Source organism: Rosa chinensis, chromosome 6, assembly GCF_002994745.2.
Source record: "Rosa chinensis cultivar Old Blush chromosome 6, RchiOBHm-V2, whole genome shotgun sequence".
NCBI classification, from domain to species: domain Eukaryota; kingdom Viridiplantae; phylum Streptophyta; class Magnoliopsida; order Rosales; family Rosaceae; genus Rosa; species Rosa chinensis.
Window position 1 is genome coordinate 60,400,349 of NC_037093.1, and position 27,581 is coordinate 60,427,929.

Consider the following 27,581-nt stretch of genomic DNA (forward strand, 5'->3'; position numbering starts at 1 on the left):
TTTAAAATTTTGGTAACATAATTCTGTTGAGACAAACCAAGTAGTCTATGTGCCCTATCTCTTTCAATCTCAATACCTAGTACATAGGATGCTTCTCATAAGTCTTTCATGTCAAAATTCTTTGACAGAAAAATTCATAGTGTCTTTAAGCAGTTTTAGATTACTACTAGCTAAGAGTATATCATCCACATAGAATACCAGAAAAATAAAATTGTTCCCAACTGTCTTCAAGTAAACATACTTATCAACAAGATTTTCTGTAAATCCAAAAGTAGAAATCACATAATCAAATTTCTTGTATCACTGTCTAGAAGCTTGTTTTTAGGCCATAAATTGATTTTCTTAACTTACACACTAATTTTTCACTTCCAGCTTGTACGAATCCTTCTGGCTGCCTCATATAAATCACTTCATCTAGTTCACCATTCAAGAATGCTGTTTTAACATCCATCTGGTGTAGCTCCATATCAAAATGAGCCACTAAAGCCATGATTATCCTAAACGAGTCTTTTGTAGAAACTGGAGAAAAAGTCTTAGTAAAGTCAATGCCCTCCTTCTGTGTAAAACTCTTGGCAACTAATCTTGCTTTATGTCTTCTACATTGCCATTTGCATCTCTTTTGGTTTTGAAAACCCATTTACAACCTATAGGTTTCTGATTAGGGTTAGGTTCAACTAATTCCTAAACTGCATTTTGGCTCATGGATTCAATTTCTGCTTCCATTGCCAGCTGCCATTGATGAGATTCACTACTTTCAATGGCCTGATTAAATGTAGTTGGATCATTGTCCTCTGCACAGTCTATTTCAATTTCTGCTTCTTGTAGATAAACAATGTAGTCACTCTCTCCCCCCCCCCCCATAAGTTGGTTTTCTTGCTGTCTGTGATCTTCTAGGCTGAGGATGTTCAGGATTAGGTTGAGCTACAGGTACTTGATAAGTTACTTGGTCAGTTACTTGACCAGTTACAAGTACTTGATCAGTTACTTGACCAGATACAGCTACTTGATCAGTTACTCGACCAGTGACTTGATCAGTTACATCTTGTTCTAAAGGCAATGCTACACTTATATTCTCATCTGACACAATTTCCTCAAAACCTGAGGTTAAATCCTCAAGATTTGTATTGTGAACTTTTTCACTTAAAAACTTTACTTGATGTGTTTCAAAAATTCTAGGTGAATAATGAGCAGAATATAATTTATAGCCTTTAGATTTATCTGGATAACCTATAAAATAGCAACTAACAGTTTTGGGGTCAAGTTTATTCAAGCTTGGATTATAAATCCTAGCTTTTGCATGACATCCCCAAACATGGCAGTGATGAAGACTAGGTTTCTTGCCACACCAAAGCTCAAAAGCAGTCTTTTTTATAGCTTTGCTAGGTGTCCTGTTGCAAATATAATTTGCAATTTTTAAAGTCTCACCCCACAAAAATTTAGGTAAGCCAGTTGTACACATCATACATCTAACCATATTCAAAAGAGTCCTATTCTTTCTCTCTGCAACACCATTCTGTTGTGGATTATAGGGTGTTGTGTATTGAGCTGTAATTCCATTGTCTTGCAAAAACAAGGCAAATGGACCTTTTTGTTGGCCAGATTCAGTGTACTTCCATAGAACTCTCCCCCTCTATCTGACTTTACTGTTTTGATTTTCTTTTCTAGTTGATTTTCTACCTCAGACTTAAAGATTTGAAAGGCTTTCAATGCTTGTGCCTTTTTTGAAAGTAGATAAATATAACTGTATCTAGAAAAGTCATCAATGAATGTGATAAAATACACATTCCCACAGATAGTTTGATGCCTAAATGGTCCACATATATCAGTGTGTATGAGTTCTAATAAATTTTGGCTTCTATATGCAGTCTTCTTTCTAGTATTAGTTATTTTTCCCTTAAAGCATTCCACACAGTCTGTTAGATCAGAAAAATCAAGTTCATTTAGAATGTTGTTTTTCACCAAAATTTTCAGTCTCTCTTTTGAAACATGGTCGAGTCTTCTATGCCATAAAAATGCAGACTTTTCATTTAGTTTGGTTCTTTTAACTCCTGTTAAAGTGTTAGTACTGTTAGTGTTATTTTCAACAAGTAAAATTTCTTGTTGAGCCATTGAACAATTTAACTGTAAATAATAATTCATAATAACACCAGAACCAATTTGAACAGAATTTTTAGAAATAAGAATTCCATTACTATCCATAACAAGTCTGCAACCAGATTTTACTAAAAGAGAAACTGAAACCAAATTCCTTCTCATGGAAGGTACATAAACAACATTGTCCAGAACTAACAATTTTCCTAATCCTAAATCGAGCTTTAAGGTTTCAATAGCTTTGACTGCCACTCTCATGCCATTTCCCACACACAAGTTCACTTCATCACTTTTTGGGATTCTCCTCCTTATGAATCCCTGTAAGGAATTAGAAATATGAATAGGTGAGCCTGAATCTATCCACCAAGACTGTGGTTCAACATTTATAAGATTAATTTCTAAGGAAAAAACTGTATTAGAAAAAATCTTACCCTTTTTGGGTAACCAGTTCTTATAGCCAGTGCAGTCCTTTTTCATGTGTCCTACTCTTTTGCAAAAGTAGCACTTGAACCTGAATGGCCTGTTTTCCTTGGCCACTGTAACTATTGAACTCTTAGTTATGGCTTTGGTAGGCTTGAGCTTATTCGGGGGCTTTTTCCTTTTAGGCTTCTCAATGAGGTTAATGGTTGTAGCAGGTTCCTTTTCTTCCTTGATCCTAGATTCCTCATCCACACAGATGGATATAAGTTCATCTAGAGTCCAGTTTCCCTTTTGAGAGTTGTAACTGGTCCTAAGATGACTAAAACTGTTAGGCAAGGAATGTAGTGCATAATGCACTACCTGCTCATCCCTAACCCCCATCAAGAGTTCCCTGAGTCTGCCATTTATATTGATCATCTTCATAATATGCTCTCTAACTCCCCTGGACCCATGTACTTCAAATCATGAAACTCCTTGGTTAGCCTAGCTGCTTCTGCTTTTTCACTTTCTTTAAACTTAGCATCTATGAGTTCCAAAAAATCTGATGCTAGCTCAGGCTCCTCTATACTTCCCCTGACAGTTTTAGACATGGAGGTACGAATGAGGTTCTTAGTCATTCTATTGGATCTATGCCACTTCTTGTAGAGGTCAGTTTCTTGGTGCTCTTTTCATTCAACTCTTCAAGCTTATCCTCAGTAAAGCAATAGTCTATGTTTCCATGCATTCCCATAGAATTCTCTATAGAATCTAGCCAAGCTCTATAGTTGGTTCCAGTTAGCATCAAGACACTGTTCAAGTTCATGTAAGAGTTACCTAAGGAGCAAAACAAAATTCGAGTGAGTTCTCAATTTGTAAAGAAAATAACTTTAAGTTTTCTGTGTTTTATTAAGCTTTAAGCAACCAAAACAAGAACATACAAAAAACCTAAACAATCCATACTTGCATTCATGTCAGTCCATAACCAAAAATAATGTTAAGCAACACTTTTGAGCAGAAGCATAACATCCTGGAGTTCTTTATCAATATGCCATGTTCAATGAAAACAAGTTATCCAAAAAAATTTATCCACATCTTTAGACAGAAGGAAAATTTCTAAGTATCCGTATTTATTTTCATCAACCATGCATACTGCTGTTTTGTATTCTAAAACCATACTTGACCACTTCTTTGGAAGATAAACCTAAAGCATAGTTTTAAAACACAAAACACAATTTCAGTTTTGTTACTCGATCAGGTACTTGATTAGTTACCTGACCAGTTACTTGGTCAGTTACCTAATCAGTGTTTTCTGCCAACATCAATGAAGAATGCTTTGTGCATCATAATCACTTATGCCAACAAAAAACCACAAAACATATGAGCTCTTTTACTTTATATTCTATCCAGATTCATCCTTGTAAGAAAATAAGCTCTTGTATCTGTCAACTTTAACAATGTGTAAACAATTTTTGAGAGATTTTTGTTCTTCATATAGTTTTACACAATCACATATACAATGCCATACAAGCAATCAATTCATCATGCATATTCAAGCACAAACAATTGTTTCGATTCCAAGAACCATAGAATAATCAAGAAATTGTAAATTTCATCCGGTCACCATCTACTCTAGCCTAACGCACGCCGGGAATGCTACTAGGGTTCTTGAGCACAATCAAAAAACTTAATAATTATGCTATGAATCGAAACCAATTTTCACAGAAAAACCTGTTTTTGCTTTTTCCCCAATTTGCTGCAAAAAGTCTCAGCGGAAGCGTGAATTTGATAACCAGATACAGCAAAACAATTTCTCTTGGTATCTTGATTCACAGCAATCGGGGTTTGAATCCCTTCTGAGATGAAAACACCTCAAACACTTCCGAATCCAGTCCCATACCCTCTTCTTGATCGAAACTGACCGTTGTAGAACAACGGTCCTTTGTTCTTAAGGCTTCGGGTAGGGTTTTGGGCCTGGCTCTTGTGTTTGTTGTGACTGGTCCAAGATTAAGTAACTTACTTTGATCAGGTACCTGACCAATTACTTGGTCAGTTACCTGGTCAGTTACCTACTTGGTCAGGTACCTGATCAGTTACCTAACCAGTTACTTGGTCAGTTACCTGATCAGTTACTTGACCCGTAAAGCAAAAACCCTCCTTTTTTTTTTTTTTTGCAAAACCCTAAAACGATTTTGATGCCAAGCAAAAACTTAATTCATATTTGTGAGCCTATGTTCAGATACCAATTGTTAAAACCATATACATGCTCACAACATATGCACAACAATCACAAAAGGGATCAAGGCTTACCTTCAGCAATCACTGGCGGGATCACTGAATATGGCCTTCTGTTACTTACCAACCTTGCTTCTCAATGGACAGAACTTATGCAATTAACGTCGGTGGCAACAGGGACCCATTCATCCATATATATATATAGGTGACTTAACCCTCAAGGAGCTTCCCATTAAAGCATTTCTTATCGGATTAGGTTTCCTAGTTAGATTCTTAATGTATCACATCTTGTAGCCTTTCTTGTAGACTAAGCAATGAATTATTACTATCCTTAATGAATTGATACATTGCGTCATTAAGCTACTAGTATTGATTTATAGTTTGTGTCCATGCTGAACTAGTTTTGACATTAAGCTAATTATCAATTTACTATATGTTAATGTGTGACAAGTCCATGTTGATTCTAACACTAGTGTCTTTTCTTCTTTAGAAATGCTACTTTCTGTGTACATTAAGTTGGAGTATTTGGAATGCACAAAATGATTATATTATTTGCAATAAGTTGGTTGCTGCTCCAATAGTATTACAGAAAGCTTATAGGTTGATGGAAGACTTTGCTAGTGCTAATATAAGGAGTTTCTTACCTTTTGGCGACAAAGAAACCTACAGCCATCTCACTCTACATGTCCCAAATGGGTAAAGCCTGTTTTCCCTTTTGTGAAAATCAATGTTGATGGTGCAATTAATATGGAGAATGGGCGTAGGGGCTTAGGGGTTGTGATTCGTCGTTGAGATGGTTTTATATTACTGGTTGTTGTCAAAGGTTTAACTGGAAATTTCTCTCCAAGGGCAACAGAGCTTTATGTTGCATCTTTAGGTCTTCATTTAGCAAGGAATGGAGGGTACACTCATGTATTGCTTGAGATGGATGCCAAAGAGGTAGTGGACTTCCTTAACTCTACAGATGAAAGTTGGGCTGCCGATGGAGCTCTATTGACTGTAGTTAAATCTCTATTTTCTTATTTTTGATGTAATTAAGTGTATTTTCTCATCCCATGAAAGAAATCAGGCGGCACATTATTTTGGTAGCTAAATATGCACTCATGTCCCTGACTTCCACGTTTGGGTATGTTAAAGGTCTTTAAACGAGGTGTGGTTCATAAAAAATGGGAGCTTTGTTTATGTTTGTTAGTGGAAATACTTTAACTAATAGCATAATCTTATATTCTTATATATAATGAAGGAATGAATGCATCAAGCAAGAATTGCAATGGCGCGCCAGACCCTTTTGGGTCTACCGTGGGTACGCCAATGCTCTAACCTATATTACTGTTATATAATAGTAAATGGAGATGCTTTTACGTATTGAGGTCATAATTGGATCGAGTAAGGCTCCTTAACATGCTGAAATTGACACCCTTTTCTTTACGAGCCACTCCTTAACATGCACAAATTCATTGGAAAATTCAAAATTACTCTTTAAAGGTCTCTAAACGAGGTGTGGTTCATAAAAAATGGGTGCGGTTATAAAAAGACGGGCATATGAAAAAAAATGGACGGTGCTGTTGACTCTGTTGGCTCCTGGATGGTTTCCAGGGTCGTTTTAGAATAATGGGGCATATAAACCACATGGGCTGCACAGACTGAAGACCTTATTGTGCGTGGTTGATTCGAAAACTAAAAATTGCATGAAAATCACATGGTTTCCCTTTTGTGCTCCACTAGTGTTGGTCCAACCCCATTCAGTTAAATTAGCAACAGTTGACACATGCACTACACATGATCATTGTTATTAAACCTTAGCCAGCCCAGCCCATGCCAGCCCACTCCTCTTTTGAGCCTAATTATTCTTTTTCTACTCTCTTTCTCGGTTTCGCCCTCACGCGCGCACACACCAAAATCCTTGCTCTGTGGCCACGAACCCCCTCGAAGATTTCCGACTCTCTCTGAAGCCTAATCCCCTAAAACCCAGAGTCCCTCTGTATGTAACTTGTTCTCTCTTGTCTACTTTCATTTTGTTTTCCATGCGTGTTAGTGTGATACTCAAAACGCATTTGTCCTTCCTATAAGATCACCATGGTTTAATCTCCCTGTTACAGCACACTTGTCAACCCCATAGTCCAGCGATGCATAATCCTTCGATAACCACCACCCAGGAACCCAGTCCTGTCTATGACCTTGTGTCCCAATTGGGTCGGTTTGCCTTGAGCACAAGGTTTCGAAACCTGCGCTCTGAGGGCCACTCCGCCCTTTTGTCTAATTTCCTCTACTTTGATGGGCCCAGAAACCCCAAGGTCAGTGCTTCTCTCAGTTTGAACACTAGAGGCAGCGGCTCCAGCATTCGGAGAATTGTCACCGAGTTCAATAGAGCTATTAGGTTCCATTGTGACAAATTCCCTATTGGCTTCGCTTCTCTTGGCGTTGGTGGTGGGGATAGCAATGGATCAGATAATGGTGCCGGTGCCGCGGACAACAATAATGGATTGAGAGACAATGGCTGCACTCTTACCGATAATGGAGCAGCCTTGAATGGTGCGGTGGCAGGCAGCGCCAAAAAAGTGCTGATTTTGATGAGTGACACCGGTGGCGGTCATAGAGCTTCAGCAGAAGCTATTAAGGCAGCCTTTAATGAAGAATTTGGAGATGAATATCAGGTCAGTTATTAGGCGTAATAAATCTGATTAGCCAACAAACTATCTGATTCCTTGGCTAATGTCATGGACCATGATGAAGATGAACTAGCAATATTGTTTGTCAAAGAGTTATACACCACTGTAATAAAGTAACACCGTAGCATATGACACAAATATACACTTTCACAAGACTTAAAAAAATGCAGTTCCCTGTCTTTCTTGTTCAGCAATGAAACATATCACTTGGGGAAAAAAAACTAAATGGATGTGGAAGTATAAATTTGTTGATCATGTTTTGTGTTAAGAGTGCATGTCTCAGGTGTTTGTTACAGACTTATGGTCGGATCATACGCCTTGGCCATTTAATCAACTTCCCAGGAGCTATAATTTCTTGGTGAAACATGGACCATTGTGGAAAATGACATATTATGGAACTGCTCCACGCCTGGTGCATCAATCTAATTTTGCTGCGACTTCTACATTTATAGCTCGGTAAGACTTGGTCATTTCTCAAGGTTAATGCTTCTAGTCCATTTAGTCTGTTTTCTGTCAAGTATGGTGACTATGGTCCATGCTTTTCTTCTCAGAAAGTTGACATCCATATAGTATCATGCTCATAACTTAAACAAATTTTAGAATATTGTATATGCTAATTACACTCGGTTGGAGCTTTGTATTTGCAGCAGTGATTGACCGTAACTTTTACAAAATTTTGCAAATGTATCTGATGCGCTGTAGTGTTAGATAATCTAATAGGAAAACGCTGACCTTGAGGACTTGGTGTCATTTTATGCTCTTACAGAACCTGATACACTGACGTAGCAAATATAATAATGTTTGAGGAAAAAATCCAAGTTAATTTTGTCAAGTTATAATTCAAAGACAGGGTTGGCAAGTAGTACTTCTTTTATTTTCTCTGATTCTGTTTTGTTTTGTTTGCAGGGAGGTTGCCAAAGGACTGATGAAATACCAGCCAGATATTATTATCAGTGTGCATCCGCTGATGCAACACGTACCACTTCGTGTACTGAGGCAAAAGGGTCTGTTGGAGAAGATAGTTTTTACTACAGTCATCACAGATTTAAGCACTTGTCATCCTACATGGTTGGTTATGCACAAAGCCTTTCCTAATGTTGTCCTTTCATAATTATAGTTTTGATATTTATTATATGTATTCATTCTCAGGTTTCATAAGCTTGTAACAAGATGTTATTGTCCGACATCTGAGGTTGCGAAAAGAGCATCGAAAGCCGGACTCAAGCCTTCACAAATCAAGGTTTATGGCCTCCCTGTGCGGCCTTCTTTTGTTAAACCTGTGCGACCAAAGGTTAGTTTCTTTGTTGTTGTTTAACTCGACTTCCACAAGACTTCCACAATAAGTGTTTGTATAACTGAAAGAAAATGGTTGCAACTTTCTTGGGAGTTGAAATCTTTACCACCTGTTTTATGTTACGGTTATGGATGACATTATATAAATAGGAGGCTGATACATGGGATTATAAATTTGAAGTTTAAGCTTGAAACCATCAAATTATTACCTTTCTTTTGTTACGTTAAAACAAAAACATTTGTCATGGAAAAAATAATACTAGTAAAGATGATATAGTAGGTCTGGAAATCTAGTGTGGAATTCGAAAGAGTTGAGATAATGCTTACCTTTGGCACACTTTACCTGTGTGCTACTGTAGGCTGAGCTTCGGAGAGAATTAGGAATGGAAGAGCATCTTCCTGCTGTGTTGCTGATGGGAGGAGGAGAAGGGATGGGTCCTATTGAGGCTACAGCCCGAGCACTTGGGGATGCATTATATGATGAAAATCTTGGGGAGCCTATGGGTCAGGTCCTTGTGGTATGTGGCCGCAACAAAAAGCTTGCAGAAAAGTTGCGCGCAATCGATTGGAAGGTTCCTGTCCAGGTATTTTATACCATCTGAAGTGAAGTTCCAAGCTCAGCATGTGTATCATATGCTTTTCTTTTTCTACCAATGATTTGTGGCCTAGGCTTTTGAATGCCTTGGCAAGACTCATCTGCAATTTCATTTGTAATTCAATTCTAGCATGACATCCCTCTAGGAACACATCACCTACCTAATCATCAGAGCTTTTTGCCTATGCAACATTCGTACAGATGCATGTTTATACCTGTATGTATAGAAGTCAATAGCTGAAACTCATTAATATTAGAGGTTAATGGTTTTTCAATGAAATGGAGGAATGCATGGGGACAGAAGTTGATATCTGAAGTTACTTGGTATTTAGGTGAAGGGATTTGTCACTAAAATGGAGGAAGGCATGGGAGCTTGTGATTGCATAATTACAAAGGTAAGTTCCTCAGTTCTTACCACCATGAATATATCCTGACAATCTCTGCTGTTGTATTTTCAACTAATTTAGTTACTACTATCTTCTTAATAGGCGGGCCCAGGGACTATTGCAGAAGCAATGATAAGAGGCCTCCCAATTATTCTGAATGATTACATTGCCGGGCAGGTAATGACGGTCTTAATTTTCACTGCAATTTTATTACAGTGATATACAAACATTTTTATTCCTTTTAAATTTCATCTCTTTTTGTGTACAGTGTTACTATATAATTTGAGAACCTTCTTACTGGAAAATGTAGTAAATGATAGATTTCTTTTGGTTATAGGAAGTTGGAAATGTCCCATATGTTGTCGAAAACGGGTGTGGGAAATATTCTAAATCTCCAAAAGAGATAGCAAGGATTGTTTCAGAGTGGTTTGGTCCAAAAGCTGATGAGCTGCAGGCGATGTCGCAAAACGCATTGAAGCTGGCAAGGCCTGATTCTGTGTTCAAGATTGTTCATGATATGCACGAGCTTGTTCGACAACGAAGCCTTGTACCCCAGTACTCATGTACAACCTAAACCCTGTTTTCCCCCTCCCCCTCCCCCTCCCGACCAATTTTGTTACTAGCCTTGTAATTGTGCAAAATAATGATATACGCTAATTCTTCCCTCTGTCATTTCATTTCCATGCCCTTTTCTCTAATTTAAAAAAAAATATATATATATATATATATATATATATATATATATTGCCACTATCGGTTTAGCTCTTCATGTGTAAGTATAATGGGTTATTACCACTCAACACATAACTTTTCCACAGCTACCAGCACTTTCCAGTTTCCAAGTTGTAGAAAACCAGGATAAGGACTCTTCTAAGTTTTCCGGTGACTCAAGAAGTCAAAGAAGCATGCAAGATCTGAAAAGGAAAATCTGGTAAAATTGCTCTAACTGATCTTGTATTCATTCCATCATTATCTTTGATATGCATATAGACTAAATGATTTATTTTTGTTATGTGCATTAAATGGATTAATGATGCATATCAAATAAACGATTGATTTGCTAAAAGTTAGGGAGTTTTGGGTTTTGAATGTTTATCAAATCAGTTTTAAAAGCTTTCCTTATTTTTCATCTTGATTGATATGAAAAAGAGATTTGATTGAGGGCGAGTCTTGCTTCTCTATAAAAAGCTTTGAAAACTATTTTCTTTGTAGAGTTTTTGTGTGTCAAAATTGTTCTTCCATGTACTACACAAGTTTACTCAAAACTTTTACTGAAAAACTCTCGTTGCTTGTTTCATGTATTCTCTTGCATACTTTAACATTTTCATAATTCATTCTCAAGGTCAGTGAGACCATTGATTGCAAGGAAGATTGAAGATTGAATTGTTTACATGTTGAGTTGTTTGAGTTAGGAGTTAGAACAGTTGTAAAACAAGTTAACAGTTGGCTAATTGAAAGGGATTGTTATGAACAACACTACTTGTATACTGTAAACTCGATTGTTTCATATTGGATTGATTTTTCGTATTGGCTACGTCAAAAGTCACGCGGCGGTGAAGTCCTTTCAGTGGAGAGGTTTACACTGCGTTAGCAATTCCAGTGTACTTCTTAATACCTTTTCAAACAGTTCTATTGATCATATAGCAATATTGTTCTGTTTGATATTTTCATCCTGGCCACTTTAATTGCTTCCCATGTGTGAAGATGGTCAATTTACAATTGCTTTGTTTAGACTGGGCGCTCTTGCATGTGTAAACTAGCCGTCTTTTACCGTCTCACACTTGTCCGTGGCGGGCTGAAGATTTCATCTCTGGTTCAGTTTGGGGTGAACCCGGAGATGACCTCACGTAATGCCATTGGGAAAACAAGAAAAAGAAAAAAAAAGGTACGAAATATGTACCACCGTGTCACCTTTACCGTCAAACATAAACCAGGTGTCACTATCATAGACTTATCGCTCACACTGACGTCCTACAAGGAAGCTGGAAACTTGAATCCTACTCTACTCTTCCCATTTTGATAAGCTTTCTCGTCAATAATTCCCTCACCTTCATATACAAGTAACTCTGCGCAAGCCCCAAACTTGGAACAAAATTACTGTGGAGCTTAAAGTTTAACCTTTCTGTTGATTTTGGTGATGGGTTGGAAATACAACGCAGGATTGGGGTTGATTGGTGCCGTCGTCTTCATATGGGTCGCCTCTGCAGAGGTTACTCAGGTTACATGCTTCTTTTCAACCTCCCCCCTTTTCTCTGTCTCTTTCAGTTTTAGTGATCATATTTTCTTACTGTCCCATTTCTATAATTATTCGTCTCTTACGGGATGATCATTCTTTGCGGATTGAATTTTGTTTGAGCAGATTCTGTTCTAGTTATTTGGGAAAAGCATTTCTCTGCTGAAATATTCTTTCTTCCATCATATACTTCAAACTAAATGGAGCCTGAGTTGCATTAATTTGTTACCTGTCTGATTAAAGCAGATATATGAAGGCTAGGATGTTTGCTTATATTGCTATGATTTTCACAAGTTGTTCTCACTGCAGAGAATTTTCACCGAGTACAAACAGCCTTTTTCACTCACCTATCTCGGTGTGTCCCTCATGGTCGTCTATCTACCTATAGCAGCCCTCAAGGACCGGATCTGCAGCTTACTGAGAAAAAATGAATTTCATGACAGTGCAGAAACAGATGTCACAACTTCCTTAATTACTGATAAAGACCTCAGTGATAGAGAAGAGGGGCGCCCTGTAATGGATAAGAATGACGTAGATGAGCCTTACTTTCTTGCAAAAAGTAATCAACTTGGTCCATGGGAAATTGCAAAATTTGGCTTAATACTTACTCCAGCATGGTTTATCACAGAGGTAACATGCATGACTTATTTGAGACTTTACTTGTCACTTCTCCTCAGAAGCAATGATTATATTGCAGTAACGGATCTAGAAATCTATTGCAGTATTGTAGATATACTTGTATGATTTTGGCCAATGTCATCAATGTCCCTTAAGAGAACAATGAGTGACTTAGTGAAATCTCTTTGATCTCGTGCAGTATTTGTCAAATTCTGCACTGGCAAATACTAGTGTTGCAAGTACAACTGTCCTAACTTCTACATCGGGGCTCTTTACACTTTTGTTTGGAGCACTTCTTCGTCAGGACTCCATAAACATTGCAAAGATGGCTGCTGTTTTTATCAGCATGGCTGGTGTTGCCATGACCACAGCTGGAAAAACTTGGGCGCCTGATGAACTGCTGAGCGTCTCTGAGTAAGTCTTATTGTTGCTTAAACCAGCAGTTGTATTTTGTTGTTTAAGGGTCTTCTTCCTTTCTCTTATTTGCCCATCCCATGGGTTTCAAGTACCAATTGTATTCTATTTCCACCTTGGCTTCCCTAGCTTTTGTGAAAGCTGTAGCTTATATAGGAAGATCGTAGTAACCGGAAGTTGCCTTTCAAGGGTAGAATTAGTTTGTTTTGTTACCACCTGGGGTGGGGGGACAATCATTGGTTTACAGCAAGACAGGTGACAGCCTTCTTTCGTAAGAAGCACATCCTGAAAGTTTCAATATAAATTGCTAACCATTTTTAGTTGGACTTTTATGTAATAGCTATAGAAATAGATTCTTCTGTAGCTAGATCAATTGAGTTCCTTGATGTTATGTTTATTTTTTACTCGCATATTTTTTATCCTTAATTTTGTAATATTCCATTTTGTTCCTCTTGCCAAGGACTAGAAAGCACTCAATAACAGGAGACATTTTCGGTCTTGTGTCAGCAGCATCATATGGATTATTCACAGGTATGACTATTCCATCCAGAAATCCAGTGTTACTGGAATTTTACAACATAAGTCATCAACTGAGATATACAACTGATATGCAATCAAATTATATAAATTCTTCTGTGACTTTGAGTTACTTGTCTTATTCCTAGTGTTACTCAAGAAATTTGCTGGATCAGAAGAGGAAGGGGATAAGGCTGATGTGCAAAAGCTATTCGGATACATTGGTCTCTTCACTCTTCTTGGTCTGTGGTGGCTTGGTGAGTGGAATAGTACTTCCATGATCTATTTATTGTCTTCATCATCCAAATATTTTGGCCGAATTAGATTACATTAGCCTCATTTTTAAGTGAAACTTCTGTTAACTAGAGCCATTGGACTATACCTCGGGCCATCACTTTTCATTTTGGTTTAGGGTTTGGTTATATTGCTATGATGACTTCTAGAGCTTTTTAGCACAAAATCATCTTACTAGGAAGGTTGGGAGAAGAAAAGAAAATAGAGCAGAAATTAAAAGATGGTTGAACTTTGGTTTCTATCCTTCTATGGGTTTACACTTTACACAAGCGGAGAGGGCTTATATGAAGATATTCCACGGGCTCATTACTAATGTTTTATTTCCTGGAGTGCACCTCTCATAGCAATGTTTTTGCATGCAGTGTTGCCGCTGAATGCTATGGGGATTGAACCGTCTTTTGAATATCCACCATCAGGATCTGTTGGGGAAGCTGTGCTGTTAAATGGCTTTGTGGGGAGTGTTCTTTCAGATTATTTTTGGTATGAATCGTAAACCATCCTTCACATACATTGTGGTACATAAAATTTACCAAATTCTTTTTAACACCGACTCAAATTTGGACAGGGCTCTTTCTGTAGTTTGGACATCTCCATTAGTTGCAACTTTGGGCATGTCCTTGACAATTCCCCTTGCTATGGTTGCTGACATGGTGATTCACGGCCGTCGTTACTCTGCAATCTACATCTCTGGTTGCATTCAGGTATATATCTTATAACTTATGACTAGTAAATTGCCAGCGTAATCCAGATTACAATAACTAGCTTTTATTGGACCCAGGTTTTTGCAGGATTTGTCATGGCAAACCTTTCAAACAAGTTTTCTAGCAAGGAAGAGTTGTAATAGTATGAACAAAGCTCAAAATTATTGTAGTTTGTATAATGCACTATTGCCCGGTTTGACATAGTTTTTAAGGTGTAAAAAACTGTAGTTTATTTCAAAAGTTACACCATTAAGTTGAAGTTTGTAAAAAACAGCTTTCATAAGTTAAAAACTACAGCTGCTTATAATTTAAGCTAAACTATCTCAAAGTGGGCCTACATATGTAAGATATAGGACACGTATACCACTTGCCTGCCATTGTCTTCACTGCTTGTAGAGTTGTAGTGTAGGGTGTTCAAATTGTGGTGTGGATTTTGGTAGCTTCTCTCCCCCTCCCCATTTTGCATTCTATAATCAAAACTGTGACTTTGTGAGAAACAACGACAGAGTCATTGTTTAATTTCTGACAAATTGAAGGGTCGCATCACTTGGATACCTCCCTAATGGTTATAAGTTTATGACTAAAGAACTTCATATTTCATTAAAAGGACGAGGACTGAGAGAGGGGGCTCTCAGTTTGAGAGGCTTCTACTTCTTCCAACTCCCGCCTTGTCAATTGTCTAGTTGAGGGCTCAAAGTTTAGGGCTCTCAGCATAAAACTAAACCTGATACTACATAAAAAGATAAGATATATAACCTCAAGAGAAACTAGCAAGATCTAAAGAAAATGGATGAACAAAGAAAAAGAAACAAGCTGTTGCCCTTAGCGCACAAAACATTCAAAAATAACAAACAGAAACTTTCACTGTTACTCTGACATCAATTTAGCTAACCTGACGGTAGTGATACAACTAGCAACTAGCAAAACGGGCATTGAACGTCTATGTGTTTTGAATTTCTCGTATACTCTGAAACTATATTCTGGTTATATACAGTGCTCAAAGAAGTGAGTCAAACGAAGGCTTTGGAAAATTCTATCAGGGGAAGAACTGAGCTGATTGACAGCTTATTAACCTATCCTCTACACCAAATACGATGACATGAGATTCCAACTAAGTTTCATGTGGGTTGGCATTGATGCCACAAACCGAAGGACATCTGGCTTCGAACTATCTACAGGGTGCTGGTTGTCTAACTTCTGATCCAATAAAACAAGGAACTTAGCAATATTGGGGAGTACGAGCTCTCTACAATGTAGATGTAAAAGAGGGACTTTTGATAGAACACTTCCCTTCTGTACATCCAGACCTGCTGGCCTCCGCAACTTGTATTGTAGCCCAGTTGCTGGCTCAATATCGACTTGAGGCATTTGTTTCCATCTCCGGTGAACAAACCACCCATATTTATAGTCACCCACAATTGGTGTGCCTAGAGCTTCAGCACAATGAACACGGAGCTGTACGAATACAAAAGAAATGAAAATCATAGACGGCCTTAAATTCAGTATCCACCAATTCTGATTTTTCAGAAGTATCATGAAGGAATTTGTACCTGATGCTTTCGGCTAGTGAGTGGTTGTAATTCAATCCATGAGCATCCATTTATCGTAGGACCAAGCACCCGATATTGAGTTAGAGCCGGTTGGGAAGCTTCTAATCCTGATTGATGAGCCAAGATGATCCTCTCTGTCTTTCCATCGTCAAGATGCACCTGCAATCAATGATGAAATAAATACAATCTCACTACTTCTTCACAACAGATATCTGAAACTTGACTTTAGAGATAGAGAACCTTCGTAAGAGGAGCACAAATTAAGCCTTCCTTTTCCTTGGGTGACCCCTATAACCAATGCCCAGTACCTCTGACATTTTGCTCTACATGCATCATTCCAAGCCTAGAATTATCCAAATCATGTCAATTTTGAGAATTAAATCTTAAAAGTTTTACATATTTCATATTACAAGCTAGTGCCTGGTGCTAGACGAGTGATTACAAACATGAGGTACGATACCCTGCACGATGATTTCCCAATGTTGATGTCAGTGTATAATGACTGCAGAAGAGATGCACTTTCTTTTGCTCTTCCTATTAAAAGGAGGCCACTGCTCTCTCTATCAAGCCGATGAACCTGATAATAAGCTTAGATTATGCAATTAGAAACTACATGAATGAACTTAGTTCAAAAGTAAACCAAAGAGTACGTCGAAGACTGCTGATATGAACAGTCTATTCTACAGAAAAGCTAGTAACTAGGATACAAAGCCGCATGTTCTTCAAAACCCCAAGAATTTTATTTGATGGGAGTCATATAGAACTGATATCGTACCAATTTAGGACCTTCATCATAATCATAAGATAACGCTGCTGCTGCCAACGCATCCATGCTGTTATGGACTGGCACATTACCCTAACCAAATCATTTACATGTACATTAAATCAAACGGTAACACAACATGCTGATATAATGAAACAGTAGGAGACACTACAAAGACTGGCACAGTCTAGATTCTAACCTTAACCGGCAATTTTGGGGGCTTGTTCAGCACTATTATAGCAGAGTCCTGACATATGCCCAAAATACAACAATCAGAAACGTAAACACATTGATGAAACTTGACAAGAGTGCAGGAGTTGGACCTTGTACTTGACAAGCCTTTGCAAGTAGTCAATCTCATCCGCATTTGGGTACAATGTCTCACTCGGTATGCAGTCAAATCTCCTTGAAACTTTACTATCCGCAATCGATACGGGCACATATACTCTTGCACCTTCCTCCATTACCTCACTAGGCCTAATCTATTTCAAAGAGAGTCATCACAACACATAAAAATGGAAATGCTTTCTTGCTACACAATCAGCCTGACAACATGAGCAAAAATGATTACCTTTCTCATATGTTTCACTTGCCCTTCCTTCCGAACTGAACTTGGGCATTCCATCTGAACCTATAATTAAATTGAACACACTATTGAGACATAAAAATCAAAAACTTTAGGGAGAAGAGTTGATCAAGTTTTACTTACAAGACCTTTGTTGAAATGGGACCGAATGGCAGTGTCGTCAATCTCATGGAAGTAACACTTGAGCCAACTGACAGCGGTGACGTGTGAGGGTCGTGAAACGACGCCGTCTTGGTATGACTTCTTCTTCTTCTTCTTCTTCCCCGGCAAATGTCGACCGGGAAAAGGCGGCAAGGAGAGTAGCTGCCTGGGCTTTGGGCCTTCTTTCAGTGGGCCCAATTTGGCCACGTGGTTCGATACTCGGATGAGCGGCGGCGGTCCGGCGATTTCCGATGCGCTAGAGTATTGGCGAGTACAGAGTGACGCGTGGCAGAAGCGGATGATTCTTCTCCGCATCGTTTTACATGTGAGGAGACATATGAAAGCTATATATATATTAGACAAAATTGTCTCTTTAGGAATTGCCAAATACATACCTAGACACCTTATCAGGAATAATGCGAAAGAAGAGTTCTTCACGTACCATTTTCTCGAAAATCACCAAATCTTTGGAACACTCTGCTGTATAATTGGCTACTCCAGGACATTATAGGCCGCTGAATGCTATGGGATCGAACCGTCTTTTGAATTTCCGCCATCAGGATCTGTTGGGGAAGCTGTGCTGTTAAATGCATGCATGGCTCTGTTGGGAGTGTACGTTCTTTCAGATTATTTTTGGTATGAATTGTAAAGCAGCCTTTACATCCATTGTGGTACATAAATTCCTTCTAACACCGACTCAAATTTGGACAGGCCTCTTTCTGTGGTTTGGACATCTCCATTAGTTGCAACGTTGGGCATGCAGGTCCTTGACAATTCCCCTTGCTATGGTTGCTGACACGGTGATTCACGGTCGTCGGTTCTCTGCAATCTACATCTTTGGTTGCATTCACGTATGTTGTACCTTATGACTATTAAATCGCCACCATAATGCAGATTACAAGAACTAGCTTTTATTGGACCTGTCATGGCAAACCTTAGAGTTGTAATAGTATGAACAAAGCTCAGAATTTTAATTTGTAGTTTCTATGTACACTACATGTGTAAGATATAGGACACATCTACTACTTACCTTATGTTGTACTTGTAGTGTAACTGTTCAAATTGTGGTATGGATTTTGGTAGCTTCTCTTTGTGACAATTAATTCCCTCCCCATTTTGCATTTAATACTGCGACTCTGTGAGAGAAAGCATTGTTTGATTTCTGGTTGTCTAATCTTACTCAAATTTATGTATCTCACTGTTCTTTTGCCACTTCTCACTGTCCGTAGCAGTTTCTTCGAACATGTTATAGTATTAGAAAGAGACGCTATAACAATGACCACTGAATATTGGCTCTTTTCCTGGAGAGCATGTTTAGAAAAATCAATCTCGAGCAATTTCGTTAAATTTTTTTCCTATATGGATCTCTACCAACAAAATGTTTTTGAAGGAAGGCAAAGCCAATATATTGATCAAAAGCCATAATGGCCATTACATATCCTTCCACTGCCATCAAGACAAACAAGAAGATGTGTTAGTACCCACAGCGGTACATAGAACTACATCACTCATTTGACATTAAATACATCGAAATAGCTTGAATCCTCCATCGGTACTACTCCAGAAGATTCGCTAGATGCACAAAAGTGCGTAGGTCCCTAAGAGACTTAAGAAATTATTGAAAGTAATTAAAACTAATTACTAACCTAGAGTTCCTTAAAAAAAGGAAATAAAAATAAAACTAGTAAAGTAGGTTGGGCCAAAAACTATGCCCAAACCAACAGCCCAAGCCCAAGCCCATGTCAAGAAACGGCAGCCACCGTACCAGCGCCTCTCTTGGAATCCCGTCGCGGCCTACCACCTTCCACGCTCCCACCTCCGCCTGCCGCTACCTAGGCCGACCAACCAAATCCGAAATGGAGCAAACAGAGCTCGGCGCGCAACTGCAACCTGCAAACAGGCCGAGTCAACGACGATCCAACCCCATGCCCGCCTCCATCCATGCTGGCCGCTTGGATCTATCTCCATTGGAAAGAATCCCTAGACGAAGGCTGCAGGATCTCGCCCTGGAGACCATGACCGCCGCTGCCAGCCACTGAACCACCGCCGACCTTGCCCACTATCGCGTCTGGATCCCAGCGAAATAACTCTGATGCCGACAACACTATTCTCCACACCAACAAAATGTTTAGGCATTTCTTATTCTAAAAAAATTTGGTCTTAGAGAAATTTAACAACCACCTTCAGTTTTTTTTTTTTTTTTATAATAAATTTTACGTACTTAGATTAATTATAACTAGATGGGCCTCACACACTATGTGCGTGAATGTTGTTTTTTTTTTTTAATAAGAATTGAGATTTTTTTTTGTTACAAGAGTGGGTAGTTTTTAGGGTAGTTTTTTTCAAGTTCTTATTTGTTTCACTTTCATTAATTTTTTTCTTTTTCCTATTTTCTTTTTATTTTTTAATTTAATTATATTACCCCTATCTAATTTATGAGTTGTAAAGTTTTTTAATATTTCATTGTCATTTTAGTACATTTTTTCTGTTTTGACTAATAAAACCTCTTATCTTAATAATAATATAGATATTAACTAATTTTTCTTCTAATAAATTTTTTTTTTTATGTAAATTTAGTCTTTCATGAGCCGATCACACACACACTTACGACGAAAAACTTAGTCTAAATTCTATTGGGCCAAATAAGCATTTTTTTAGTGTTTTTTTTTTTTTTTGGGGGGGGGGGGGGTGGGGTGGTGGATTTACAAGAAAGTAGGTGAAAAAGTACTGTTATAAAGGGAAAAGAAAAGGAGCGGAGTGCCTACCGGAAGTGGAGTCGAGGGCATATTCTATTTGGATTTTGGATCGAAGAGTTGTGTGTGAGAGAAATCGAAGAGCAAGAATGGAGAAGGGAAAGGGAGTTATGGGAGCCGGTCGAAGATGGGCCGTTGACTTGACGGACAACTCAACCTCTCCTTGTTGCCGCGACGTTCCTGACCCTCCTGGCTTCTCCAGGGCCTCCTCCGATCAGGTACCCCTTACCATCTCTCTCTCTCTCTCGATTGGATTTTCGGTCTTGAATTCGACCTAAACCCTAATTTTCTGTAGGACGATTCAACTGTGAGTCGCCAGAAGAAGGAAGCTGAATCGACATGGAAATCTCAGGTAATTTCACATCCAGTTTTAATGTTACTATCAGTTGGATTAGGGTTTCTCTTCCTTGCTCTTTGATTTCAAGACCTATATGTAGGGATAACAAGTTTCACTTTACATCTGAACTTAATAATGAGTTGATTACAAACTATGACCTCCATGGGAATTAGATGTTTGTAGACTGTGAACTAGTGTTTTTTCCATATTGGATGCATGAGGCTGATGGTCACTGTTTTCTGTAATATAAGATTATGGTTCTTTCTGTTTGTGCAGAAAGCTTGGGAAGTTGCTCAGGCCCCCTTTAAGAATTTGTTAATGATGGGCTTCATGATGTGGATGGCTGGCAGCACTGTCCATTTGTTCAGCATTGGAATTACATTTTCTGCTCTCTGGCAGCCCATAAGTGCCTTACAAGGTGTAGGAAAGGGTAAGATGTCTGCTCTTTTCTTTTCTTGTTCAACAGTTGCTGCTTTTCCATTAGCCATCGCTCCATATGACTCTGTACAAATCCATGTTGGATAGCCTAACATACATGAATCTCTGCATTGCTGCATAATTGATGTGCATATGGCGTTGGGTTACTTGATGTAGTGTTTTTTAAATTTGGTTCTGCAGTTTTTGAGCCCTACAAGGACAGCAAAGTGGATCTTCTTGGCCCAAAGTTGCTCTTCATCGCCCTTAATTTGGGGGGTTTGGCACTTGGTGTCTGGAAGGTGAATTATTCTTTAGCCTTCTTAATTGCTTTATCCCTAATGATATCTTTAAAGGAATTTAGTTTGTTAAATATTCATTGTTCCTGGCAGCTTAACACATTGGGTTTGCTTCCTACACATGCATCCGACTGGGTTTCATCCTTACCCCCTGCTCAGGTACTGTTTATCCTCCCCTAGCATTAAATTTCATCTGGAATGTGGTCTTTGTTCCATTCCTGAGGGATGTGAACTAAATCTTAGGTGTCTGGCCTCTAACTCTCTCTTTGTGGGAGGGTGACGAGATTATATTTTCTGCCACAAAAAAGCTTCTTTGAAATGTTTCGCGGCATTAGGTTGTCATTCTTGATGGCTTTCTCCTAGCTGTTGTATAGCTCTTTTAACATTTTCTCGTCCAATTTTCAGGAGGTTGAGTATTCTGGTGGTGGCATTCCTCTCCATTGACATCCATGTTTGTTTCGGTTTGCTGCCCATATCAGCAAGGATAATGAGACTTGCAGAAAGTGAAGCAGGAGGAGGAGATGTGTTGCTGTGTATTGGCTGATGGCGCATAGCATGTGACTTGGTCTCATGTGATTCTAGAGTTCAAATGATATCAACTAAATTTTGTGGTGGGCATAGAGCCAGTTTGTAGTACTTTTATTCAAGCTACTCGATGGATTATCATCAAATCTATATTTTAACAGTTTGATCTTTGCTAGCATTGGCTTTTTCAGGGATTGTAATCCAAACTGAATTATACTTTATTAGTCATTTTCATTCTCTTCAGAATATGCTTTATTAGTCACCCGGTAATAAACAGACGAGTATGATCATTTTTCTGTTCCAGTGTTAATAATGTCAGGTTCTATATACCAGAACAAACAGGTCTTGCCTGAGTCGGAAGGGAAGATTATCTTGTAACCAAAGAAAGGGAAGGTTATAAATAAAATTTGCGCATTTTTTCTTAAGAAAATAAGAAATTTGTTCGGGGGTATAAGCGTCATTTGAGAGAGCGATAATTGAAATCCAACAACCTCCTCCCGAGCCTGAGGTGGTGATTATCGAAGCAGCGAAAGCGAAGAAAGGAAGGTAACGATGGCGATGGAGCTAACAGCAGAGGAGCTGAGACAGTACAACGGCACAGACCCATCGAAGCCGATATACGTGGCAGTGAAGAGCCGCATCTTCGACGTGACCAACGGCAAGTCGTTTTACGGTCCTGGAGGTCCCTACGCCATGTTCGCAGGCAAGGACGCCAGCCGAGCTCTGGCCAAGATGACCAAGAACGAAGAAGACATCACCGCCGACGTCCAAGGCCTCTCCGACAAGGAGATCGGCGTCCTCACCGACTGGGAGAACAAGTTCGAGGCTAAGTACCCCGTTGTTGGCCGTGTTGTTTCTTGAAATTCAAATTCCCCTTTTTATCTCTCTCTGTAATCCAAATAAGGGCCTTTTGCTTCTGGCTCAAACTATGATCTTGGATGTTTAGTATGTTTAAAAGTGGATCAAATATATGGATTGTATTTATGTGTGGATTAATGTTTGAATTGTGGATTTGGGGCGGCTCTTACTTTTGTCTATTCTATTAAAGACTCTCGTTTGCTCTAACTCTGTAATGTAGTAACTTTGGTATCTGGTTTGGGTATGTCTGTTTATAGGATAGGATAATCATCCGGGCTGTTTGTGTAGGAGGGTATATAAACTGTTTCTGTATGCTGATTTCTATTTCAGACCCTTTTGGCTTTTGCTTCTGCTTAATTTACTGGAAGCAGTTTGAGCCCTGTGGCTATGGCTGATCATAGTCTTGGGCTCTTGGCCATCATCAGCGGGGAAGCTGAAGATTAAAAGCTTGGTACTTTCTTTTGTCGTTATTTTCTGCTTGCGACTGGTGATGGCTCTATGCATAGGGAATACATGATTAACCAGATGCATATACAGTATGATTGTTGACTTGTTGTCATGTGAGCAAGTTCTCAAATGCTTGTGTTGCAATCTCCTATCTTCCCCCATCAAACCTCTCATGCGTTCAAAGGTTGTCAGCTTTCCCTACAGCACAATAGATGGCATTATTGCAATGAGGATATTGGCAGAGAGCACTAATAATAGATAAATTGTAAGCCTTTCTTTTATAAAGCTCTATGGGACATTGATGCACTTCTTTTGTCTCCCTTGTTCAATACTTCAATATCTGATAAATATCCATCTAGCCTCCTTTGTTATAGAGAATGTTGCTATCAAGGTACAATCACAACTGGATCGACCAAGAAGTCTGGACATTTTGGGATGAATTCAACCAGGACTTGTTACAATTCGGTGGGGTTTTACCAAAATTAACATCTAGTGGGAATCAACTAAAATTATGCGTAATCTTCAACCAAATAACAATAGAATAACTTTTTCGGTCTGAACTGAGAATAGTGCAATCTTTCAGTGACTTTTTATTGAAATGTCAACTCATCGGAGATAATGGTGACGTCATTATAAGTGGCCGCAAATAGTTGGAAGTGGCTGGAGAACGTTGTCAACTCATCAGAGATAATATTGGCGTTGTCAAATGTGGCTGCATATGGTTAGTCTGAAGTGGTCGGAGGACGTTGGTGGTACGTAGGAGAAGGATTTGGGAAGATGGTGAGGTGAAAAAAATCAAAAATAAGACAAAATAAGAGTAGAGGCAGTTTGAGGACAATTTTTGAGGGAGTTTACATACCAATTGAATGTCAGGACAAAATCACTCGAAAATAAACTACATGTTACGTATTTTTTCAAAGGCAAAACAAAAGGTGGTCTAGCATTTGTAACGAATAACGTAGATAGAGGAGGTATCAAACTTTGTTGTTGCTGCTAATTGTACTATCCTTTCCATGGTCTTCACTTCAAAAAAAAAAAAAGAAATAATAATAATAATGGAGGCATGGAGGGTTGGAATTGGTAAAAGTCTCGGGATTTTTGGACTTTTTGTTTTTCTGGGTTACTGTATGAGTCGGTTTAGAAATCATAATTTATGCTATGTAAAACTTGAAAGCACCTTCTTCAGAGTTCATCGGTTCATCCCCTACTAACAGAGCTCAAGAGTCTCAGACCTTTTCCTCTGTCCCCTCACGTTAAACAGCAACCAAATAGATCCAAGCCTGTTGTTCCTAGTCCATATTTTTGGTGGGAAATTGGATCTTACTGTCTCAGTATTTATACTTGTAACAAATCAGAGATTCTTCTCTTAATCTCCAGCAAGATGTCGACAAGAAAACCTTCATACACAAACCCAAGACCCTGCAAGCACCTTTCAGCTTACAAGCTCAAACATGGCCTGAGTGGGTATAAATCACTCCAAAAGTGCCTCAAGACCACCCCGAATGGAAGGACAAGTGTTGAGAATCCGGGCACAAAGATATCCAGATGCAGTTCCTGTAATGGGTATCAAGGTAGACTCTATTTTTGTCTGATTTGCTCTTCAATCTCATGCTCAGGTCACACCCTTTTGCACACCCAGTCTGAGATTGGCCATGATTTAGCGGTGGACATTGAAAGGGCTGAGCTCTATTGCTGTGCCTGCTCTGATCAGGTCTACGATCCTGATTTTGATAAGACTGTCATGTCTAAACACATGTTGGACTTGAGTTATAGCACAAACAGAAACAGTGCAGATAGTATAGGGGAGAGGCTGTGTGAGAGGAAGAGGCTGGGTTCTGGGGTAGAATTGGCAGATTTGAACAAGTCAGGACAGCTGGCTTTGATGAGAGATCATAGGGCTAAATCATGTTATCCATTAGGTTTGAGGGGACTCAATAATTTGGGCAATACTTGTTTCATGAATTCTGTGCTGCAAGCACTGTTGCATGCTCCTCCAATGAGAAATTACTTCTTGAGTGATCGGCATAACCGCAGGACGTGCAGGAAGAGGTCGGCCAACCGGCTCTGTCTCCCTTGTGAGCTTGATGGTATCTTCTCCGCTGTCTACTCGGGTGGTGGTGATCGCACTCCTTATAGCCCGGCCCAATTTCTTTACAGGTCTGACATTGCTCTTTCGTTCCACCATATCTTGCCAAGTTAATATTGCTTAGGTTTTGTGATTTGATGAATGATTTCTATTCAATAGACATCTGTTTTAGGCTTGTTCATTTCGCGTTTAAGTATCTGAGAGTTTTCATATTTGAAATTGCTTTGATAACACTGTAGAAAGTGTCATATTGCTGTCTTAGCAAGCGGAGATGAAGTTTAGAAACCCATAAGTTTTATTAAGGTATCTAACCCATATCCTTCAAGAAAGACACTCAACCTACTCATCTGTCTTTATATGCTTGAACTGAAAGCTTCAAGGAAATCTAGTTGGAAGAAGTCACATGGAATTGCTGGGGTTGATTGCGCCCTCTTGTAATTTTCGTCGACCCTTATTTACAAAATGATGCTAGATACCTTGTTGATTCTTGGATGTATAAGTTTACTTAGTTGAAGTGTTAAATGGACTTACCTTTAAACTGATGGAATTATCCTTTATCTCAAGTTGGTGGCAGCATTCAGAAAATCTGGCAAGTTATGAGCAGCAGGATGCTCATGAGTTTTTCATTTCAGTGTTAGATGGGATCCATGAGAGAGAAAGCAAAGCAAGGAACCAAACTAGAGGTAATTAGTTATTCATTGAGGTCTCATATATGCCTGAAGTTCCTGAACATATGGATGCTATTGATTCTTATGTTTTGCAAGAGAGAGATTATACCTTGAAGTGTATGTCAACCTGGTAAGAAGGAAGGTAGAATATGTAACCATCTTCGACCATATCCTAAGGAATTTTGAGATTTTCAACGTGATTGGACGCGTTTGTAGGTAGAGGATCATAGTGCATTGTAAACGTAATAGATGCACGTTCAGTTTCTTTTTTTTTTACATTGATAAATAGTTCTCTTGTACTCACAAAGTTATCCTCTATTTCACAGATAGTGGAGATTGCCAGTGTATTACTCATAGGGTCTTCTCTGGACAGTTGAGATCAGATGTCACTTGTATGACTTGTGGATTCACTTCAACAACTTATGACCCTTGTTTGGACATATCGCTTGACTTGGACACAAACCATTGCTCTAATAAGCCTGTCAAACGAAATGACAACAGCAGTACATCTACTCTTCTTGGTTGTTTAGACTTGTTCACCAAACCAGAGAAGTTGGGAACAGACCAGAAGCTGTTTTGTCAAAACTGTCAAGAACCGCGAGACTCATCGAAGCAACTGTCTATTAGAAAGCTCCCTTTGGTGTTGTGTTTGCATATAAAACGATTCGAGCACTCCCTGGTCAGAAAGATGATGAGGAAAATCGACAGCTATATGCATTTTCCGTTCTCCTTAGACATGACTCCATATCTGTCCTCTTCGATTGTCAGAAACAGATTTGGGAATAGAATCTTTGCCTTTGAGGGTGATGATTCCGATAATTCTACAGAATTTGAGATTTTTGCAGTTATTACTCATTCTGGGACACTAGACTCTGGCCATTATTTAACTTATTTACGCATAAAAGAGCAATGGTATAAGTGTGACAATGCTTGGATTAGTGAGGTTGATGAGAGGGTTGTAAGAGCTTCACAGTGCTATATGATGTTTTATGTGCACAAGACGCTTTACTATAAAGCAAAAGAAGATTTGAGTTGCTTGCCAGTTTCCACACGGAAGGAGGCTTTTCATAGGGTTGCCGGTTGCTGCTAAAGAGAATGTTTAGAGTGATTGTAACTTGCAGTTTTCGCTGAACTAGAAATGGGCTTCTGGTATATACATTCAAGGCAGGCTGGGCACGAATCCACGGAGATGGTGAAAATGAAGATTGCCACTGCTGAAGAAACTTTTGCAGGAATGAGATCCTTCTGGCCTGGAGGAAGTCATAAATCCATATTGAGCACCTGAAAAAGTGAAAAGCATCATCAAATGGTAGATTTCTGAAGATCGAGATTGAAGCAGAAATACATGGTAACTAATTCCAGTATATCTGTTAATGACTTGTTAATGGGTATCTTGTGAATGGTTTTTGAGAGATATTAAGGAACTGGTGGAGAACTATCTCTTCTATATGTCAGGTGTTTTGTTCTCTTTAACAGATTATTGCTCAGCATTCTTTTGACTGCAGGTCAGTCATGTACACAGAATAGATCTTTGGAACTAATGTTTATTTGGGGTTCCGATAACTTTGCTTCTTCCTTTTTCCCAATGTCTATCATTTGTTCCTCGATTATTGGTACTCTTAATTCTCATCTGTCGTTTATGATTGTACTAGAATGTCAAGCACACAAGCAAATCTGCAAATGTATAATGGAAAATTCTATTGTAGATTAGTG

At 38.9% G+C, this 27,581-nt stretch overlaps 5 protein-coding genes and 1 pseudogene across 7 annotated transcripts; 5 read left to right on the plus strand and 1 right to left on the minus strand.

Annotated features, from left to right (window-relative positions):
• Positions 1 to 6,580: 6,580 nt before the first annotated feature.
• On the plus strand, positions 6,581 to 10,346 carry LOC112173289 (probable monogalactosyldiacylglycerol synthase, chloroplastic). 2 transcript variants are annotated; one of them, XM_040508733.1, is made up of 8 exons: positions 6,581 to 7,376; positions 7,675 to 7,847; positions 8,298 to 8,459; positions 8,541 to 8,682; positions 9,044 to 9,268; positions 9,612 to 9,674; positions 9,768 to 9,842; positions 10,003 to 10,346. In XM_040508733.1, the coding sequence occupies exons 1-8, from the start codon at positions 6,849 to 6,851 to the stop codon at positions 10,237 to 10,239; spliced, it is 1,605 nt and encodes a 534-aa protein (XP_040364667.1). In that variant the 5' UTR covers positions 6,581 to 6,848; the 3' UTR covers positions 10,240 to 10,346. The 2 variants fall into 2 exon arrangements, with proteins under 2 accessions (XP_040364667.1, XP_024166664.1); XM_024310896.2 differs by having other exon boundaries at positions 7,236 to 7,376; positions 7,661 to 7,847.
• A 1,299-nt stretch (positions 10,347 to 11,645) lies between these two features.
• LOC112172532 (uncharacterized vacuolar membrane protein YML018C) lies at positions 11,646 to 14,762 on the plus strand. 2 transcript variants are annotated; one of them, XM_024309922.2, is made up of 8 exons: positions 11,646 to 11,883; positions 12,208 to 12,528; positions 12,716 to 12,930; positions 13,397 to 13,461; positions 13,596 to 13,703; positions 14,103 to 14,220; positions 14,306 to 14,441; positions 14,519 to 14,762. In XM_024309922.2, the coding sequence occupies exons 1-8, from the start codon at positions 11,803 to 11,805 to the stop codon at positions 14,579 to 14,581; spliced, it is 1,107 nt and encodes a 368-aa protein (XP_024165690.1). In that variant the 5' UTR covers positions 11,646 to 11,802; the 3' UTR covers positions 14,582 to 14,762. The 2 variants fall into 2 exon arrangements, with proteins under 2 accessions (XP_024165690.1, XP_024165689.1); XM_024309921.2 differs by having other exon boundaries at positions 11,651 to 11,883; positions 13,391 to 13,461.
• Positions 14,763 to 15,521: 759 nt separating this feature from the next.
• Positions 15,522 to 17,807, minus strand: LOC112173514 (annotated as a pseudogene).
• A 2,399-nt stretch (positions 17,808 to 20,206) lies between these two features.
• LOC112173610 (ER membrane protein complex subunit 4) lies at positions 20,207 to 22,055 on the plus strand. Its single transcript, XM_024311290.2, has 6 exons — positions 20,207 to 20,452; positions 20,530 to 20,586; positions 20,848 to 21,001; positions 21,190 to 21,287; positions 21,378 to 21,443; positions 21,690 to 22,055. The coding sequence occupies exons 1-6, from the start codon at positions 20,324 to 20,326 to the stop codon at positions 21,726 to 21,728; spliced, it is 543 nt and encodes a 180-aa protein (XP_024167058.1). The 5' UTR covers positions 20,207 to 20,323; the 3' UTR covers positions 21,729 to 22,055.
• A 234-nt stretch (positions 22,056 to 22,289) lies between these two features.
• Positions 22,290 to 22,836, plus strand: LOC112173611 (probable steroid-binding protein 3). Its single transcript, XM_024311291.2, has one exon. It carries the CDS (start codon positions 22,362 to 22,364, stop codon positions 22,668 to 22,670), a length of 309 nt encoding a protein of 102 aa, XP_024167059.1. The 5' UTR covers positions 22,290 to 22,361; the 3' UTR covers positions 22,671 to 22,836.
• Positions 22,837 to 24,199: 1,363 nt separating this feature from the next.
• Positions 24,200 to 27,443, plus strand: LOC112172567 (ubiquitin C-terminal hydrolase 22). Its single transcript, XM_024309957.2, has 3 exons — positions 24,200 to 25,271; positions 25,765 to 25,883; positions 26,195 to 27,443. Exons 1-3 carry the CDS (start codon positions 24,496 to 24,498, stop codon positions 26,956 to 26,958), a joined length of 1,659 nt encoding a protein of 552 aa, XP_024165725.1. The 5' UTR covers positions 24,200 to 24,495; the 3' UTR covers positions 26,959 to 27,443.
• The last annotated feature ends 138 nt before the right edge of the window (positions 27,444 to 27,581 follow it).

Excerpts from the sequence above, each read along its gene's own strand:
- LOC112173289 (XM_040508733.1), top strand. The coding sequence starts at position 6,849 with ATGCATAATCCTTCGATAACCACCACCCAGGAACCCAGTCCTGTCTAT. Across the intron at positions 7,848-8,297 it reads ACTTCTACATTTATAGCTCG|GGAGGTTGCCAAAGGACTGA; the intron begins GTAAGACTTGGT and ends TTTTGTTTGCAG. Across the intron at positions 9,269-9,611 it reads ATTGGAAGGTTCCTGTCCAG|GTGAAGGGATTTGTCACTAA; the intron begins GTATTTTATACC and ends CTTGGTATTTAG.
- LOC112172532 (XM_024309921.2), top strand. The coding sequence starts at position 11,803 with ATGGGTTGGAAATACAACGCAGGATTGGGGTTGATTGGTGCCGTCGTC. Across the intron at positions 11,884-12,207 it reads CCTCTGCAGAGGTTACTCAG|AGAATTTTCACCGAGTACAA; the intron begins GTTACATGCTTC and ends TTCTCACTGCAG. Across the intron at positions 13,704-14,102 it reads TCTTGGTCTGTGGTGGCTTG|TGTTGCCGCTGAATGCTATG; the intron begins GTGAGTGGAATA and ends TTTTGCATGCAG.
- LOC112173610 (XM_024311290.2), top strand. The coding sequence starts at position 20,324 with ATGGAGAAGGGAAAGGGAGTTATGGGAGCCGGTCGAAGATGGGCCGTT. Across the intron at positions 20,453-20,529 it reads CCAGGGCCTCCTCCGATCAG|GACGATTCAACTGTGAGTCG; the intron begins GTACCCCTTACC and ends AATTTTCTGTAG. Across the intron at positions 21,444-21,689 it reads CATCCTTACCCCCTGCTCAG|GAGGTTGAGTATTCTGGTGG; the intron begins GTACTGTTTATC and ends TCCAATTTTCAG.
- LOC112173611 (XM_024311291.2), top strand. The coding sequence starts at position 22,362 with ATGGCGATGGAGCTAACAGCAGAGGAGCTGAGACAGTACAACGGCACA.
- LOC112172567 (XM_024309957.2), top strand. The coding sequence starts at position 24,496 with ATGTCGACAAGAAAACCTTCATACACAAACCCAAGACCCTGCAAGCAC. Across the intron at positions 25,272-25,764 it reads CCGGCCCAATTTCTTTACAG|TTGGTGGCAGCATTCAGAAA; the intron begins GTCTGACATTGC and ends CTTTATCTCAAG. Across the intron at positions 25,884-26,194 it reads AGCAAGGAACCAAACTAGAG|ATAGTGGAGATTGCCAGTGT; the intron begins GTAATTAGTTAT and ends TCTATTTCACAG.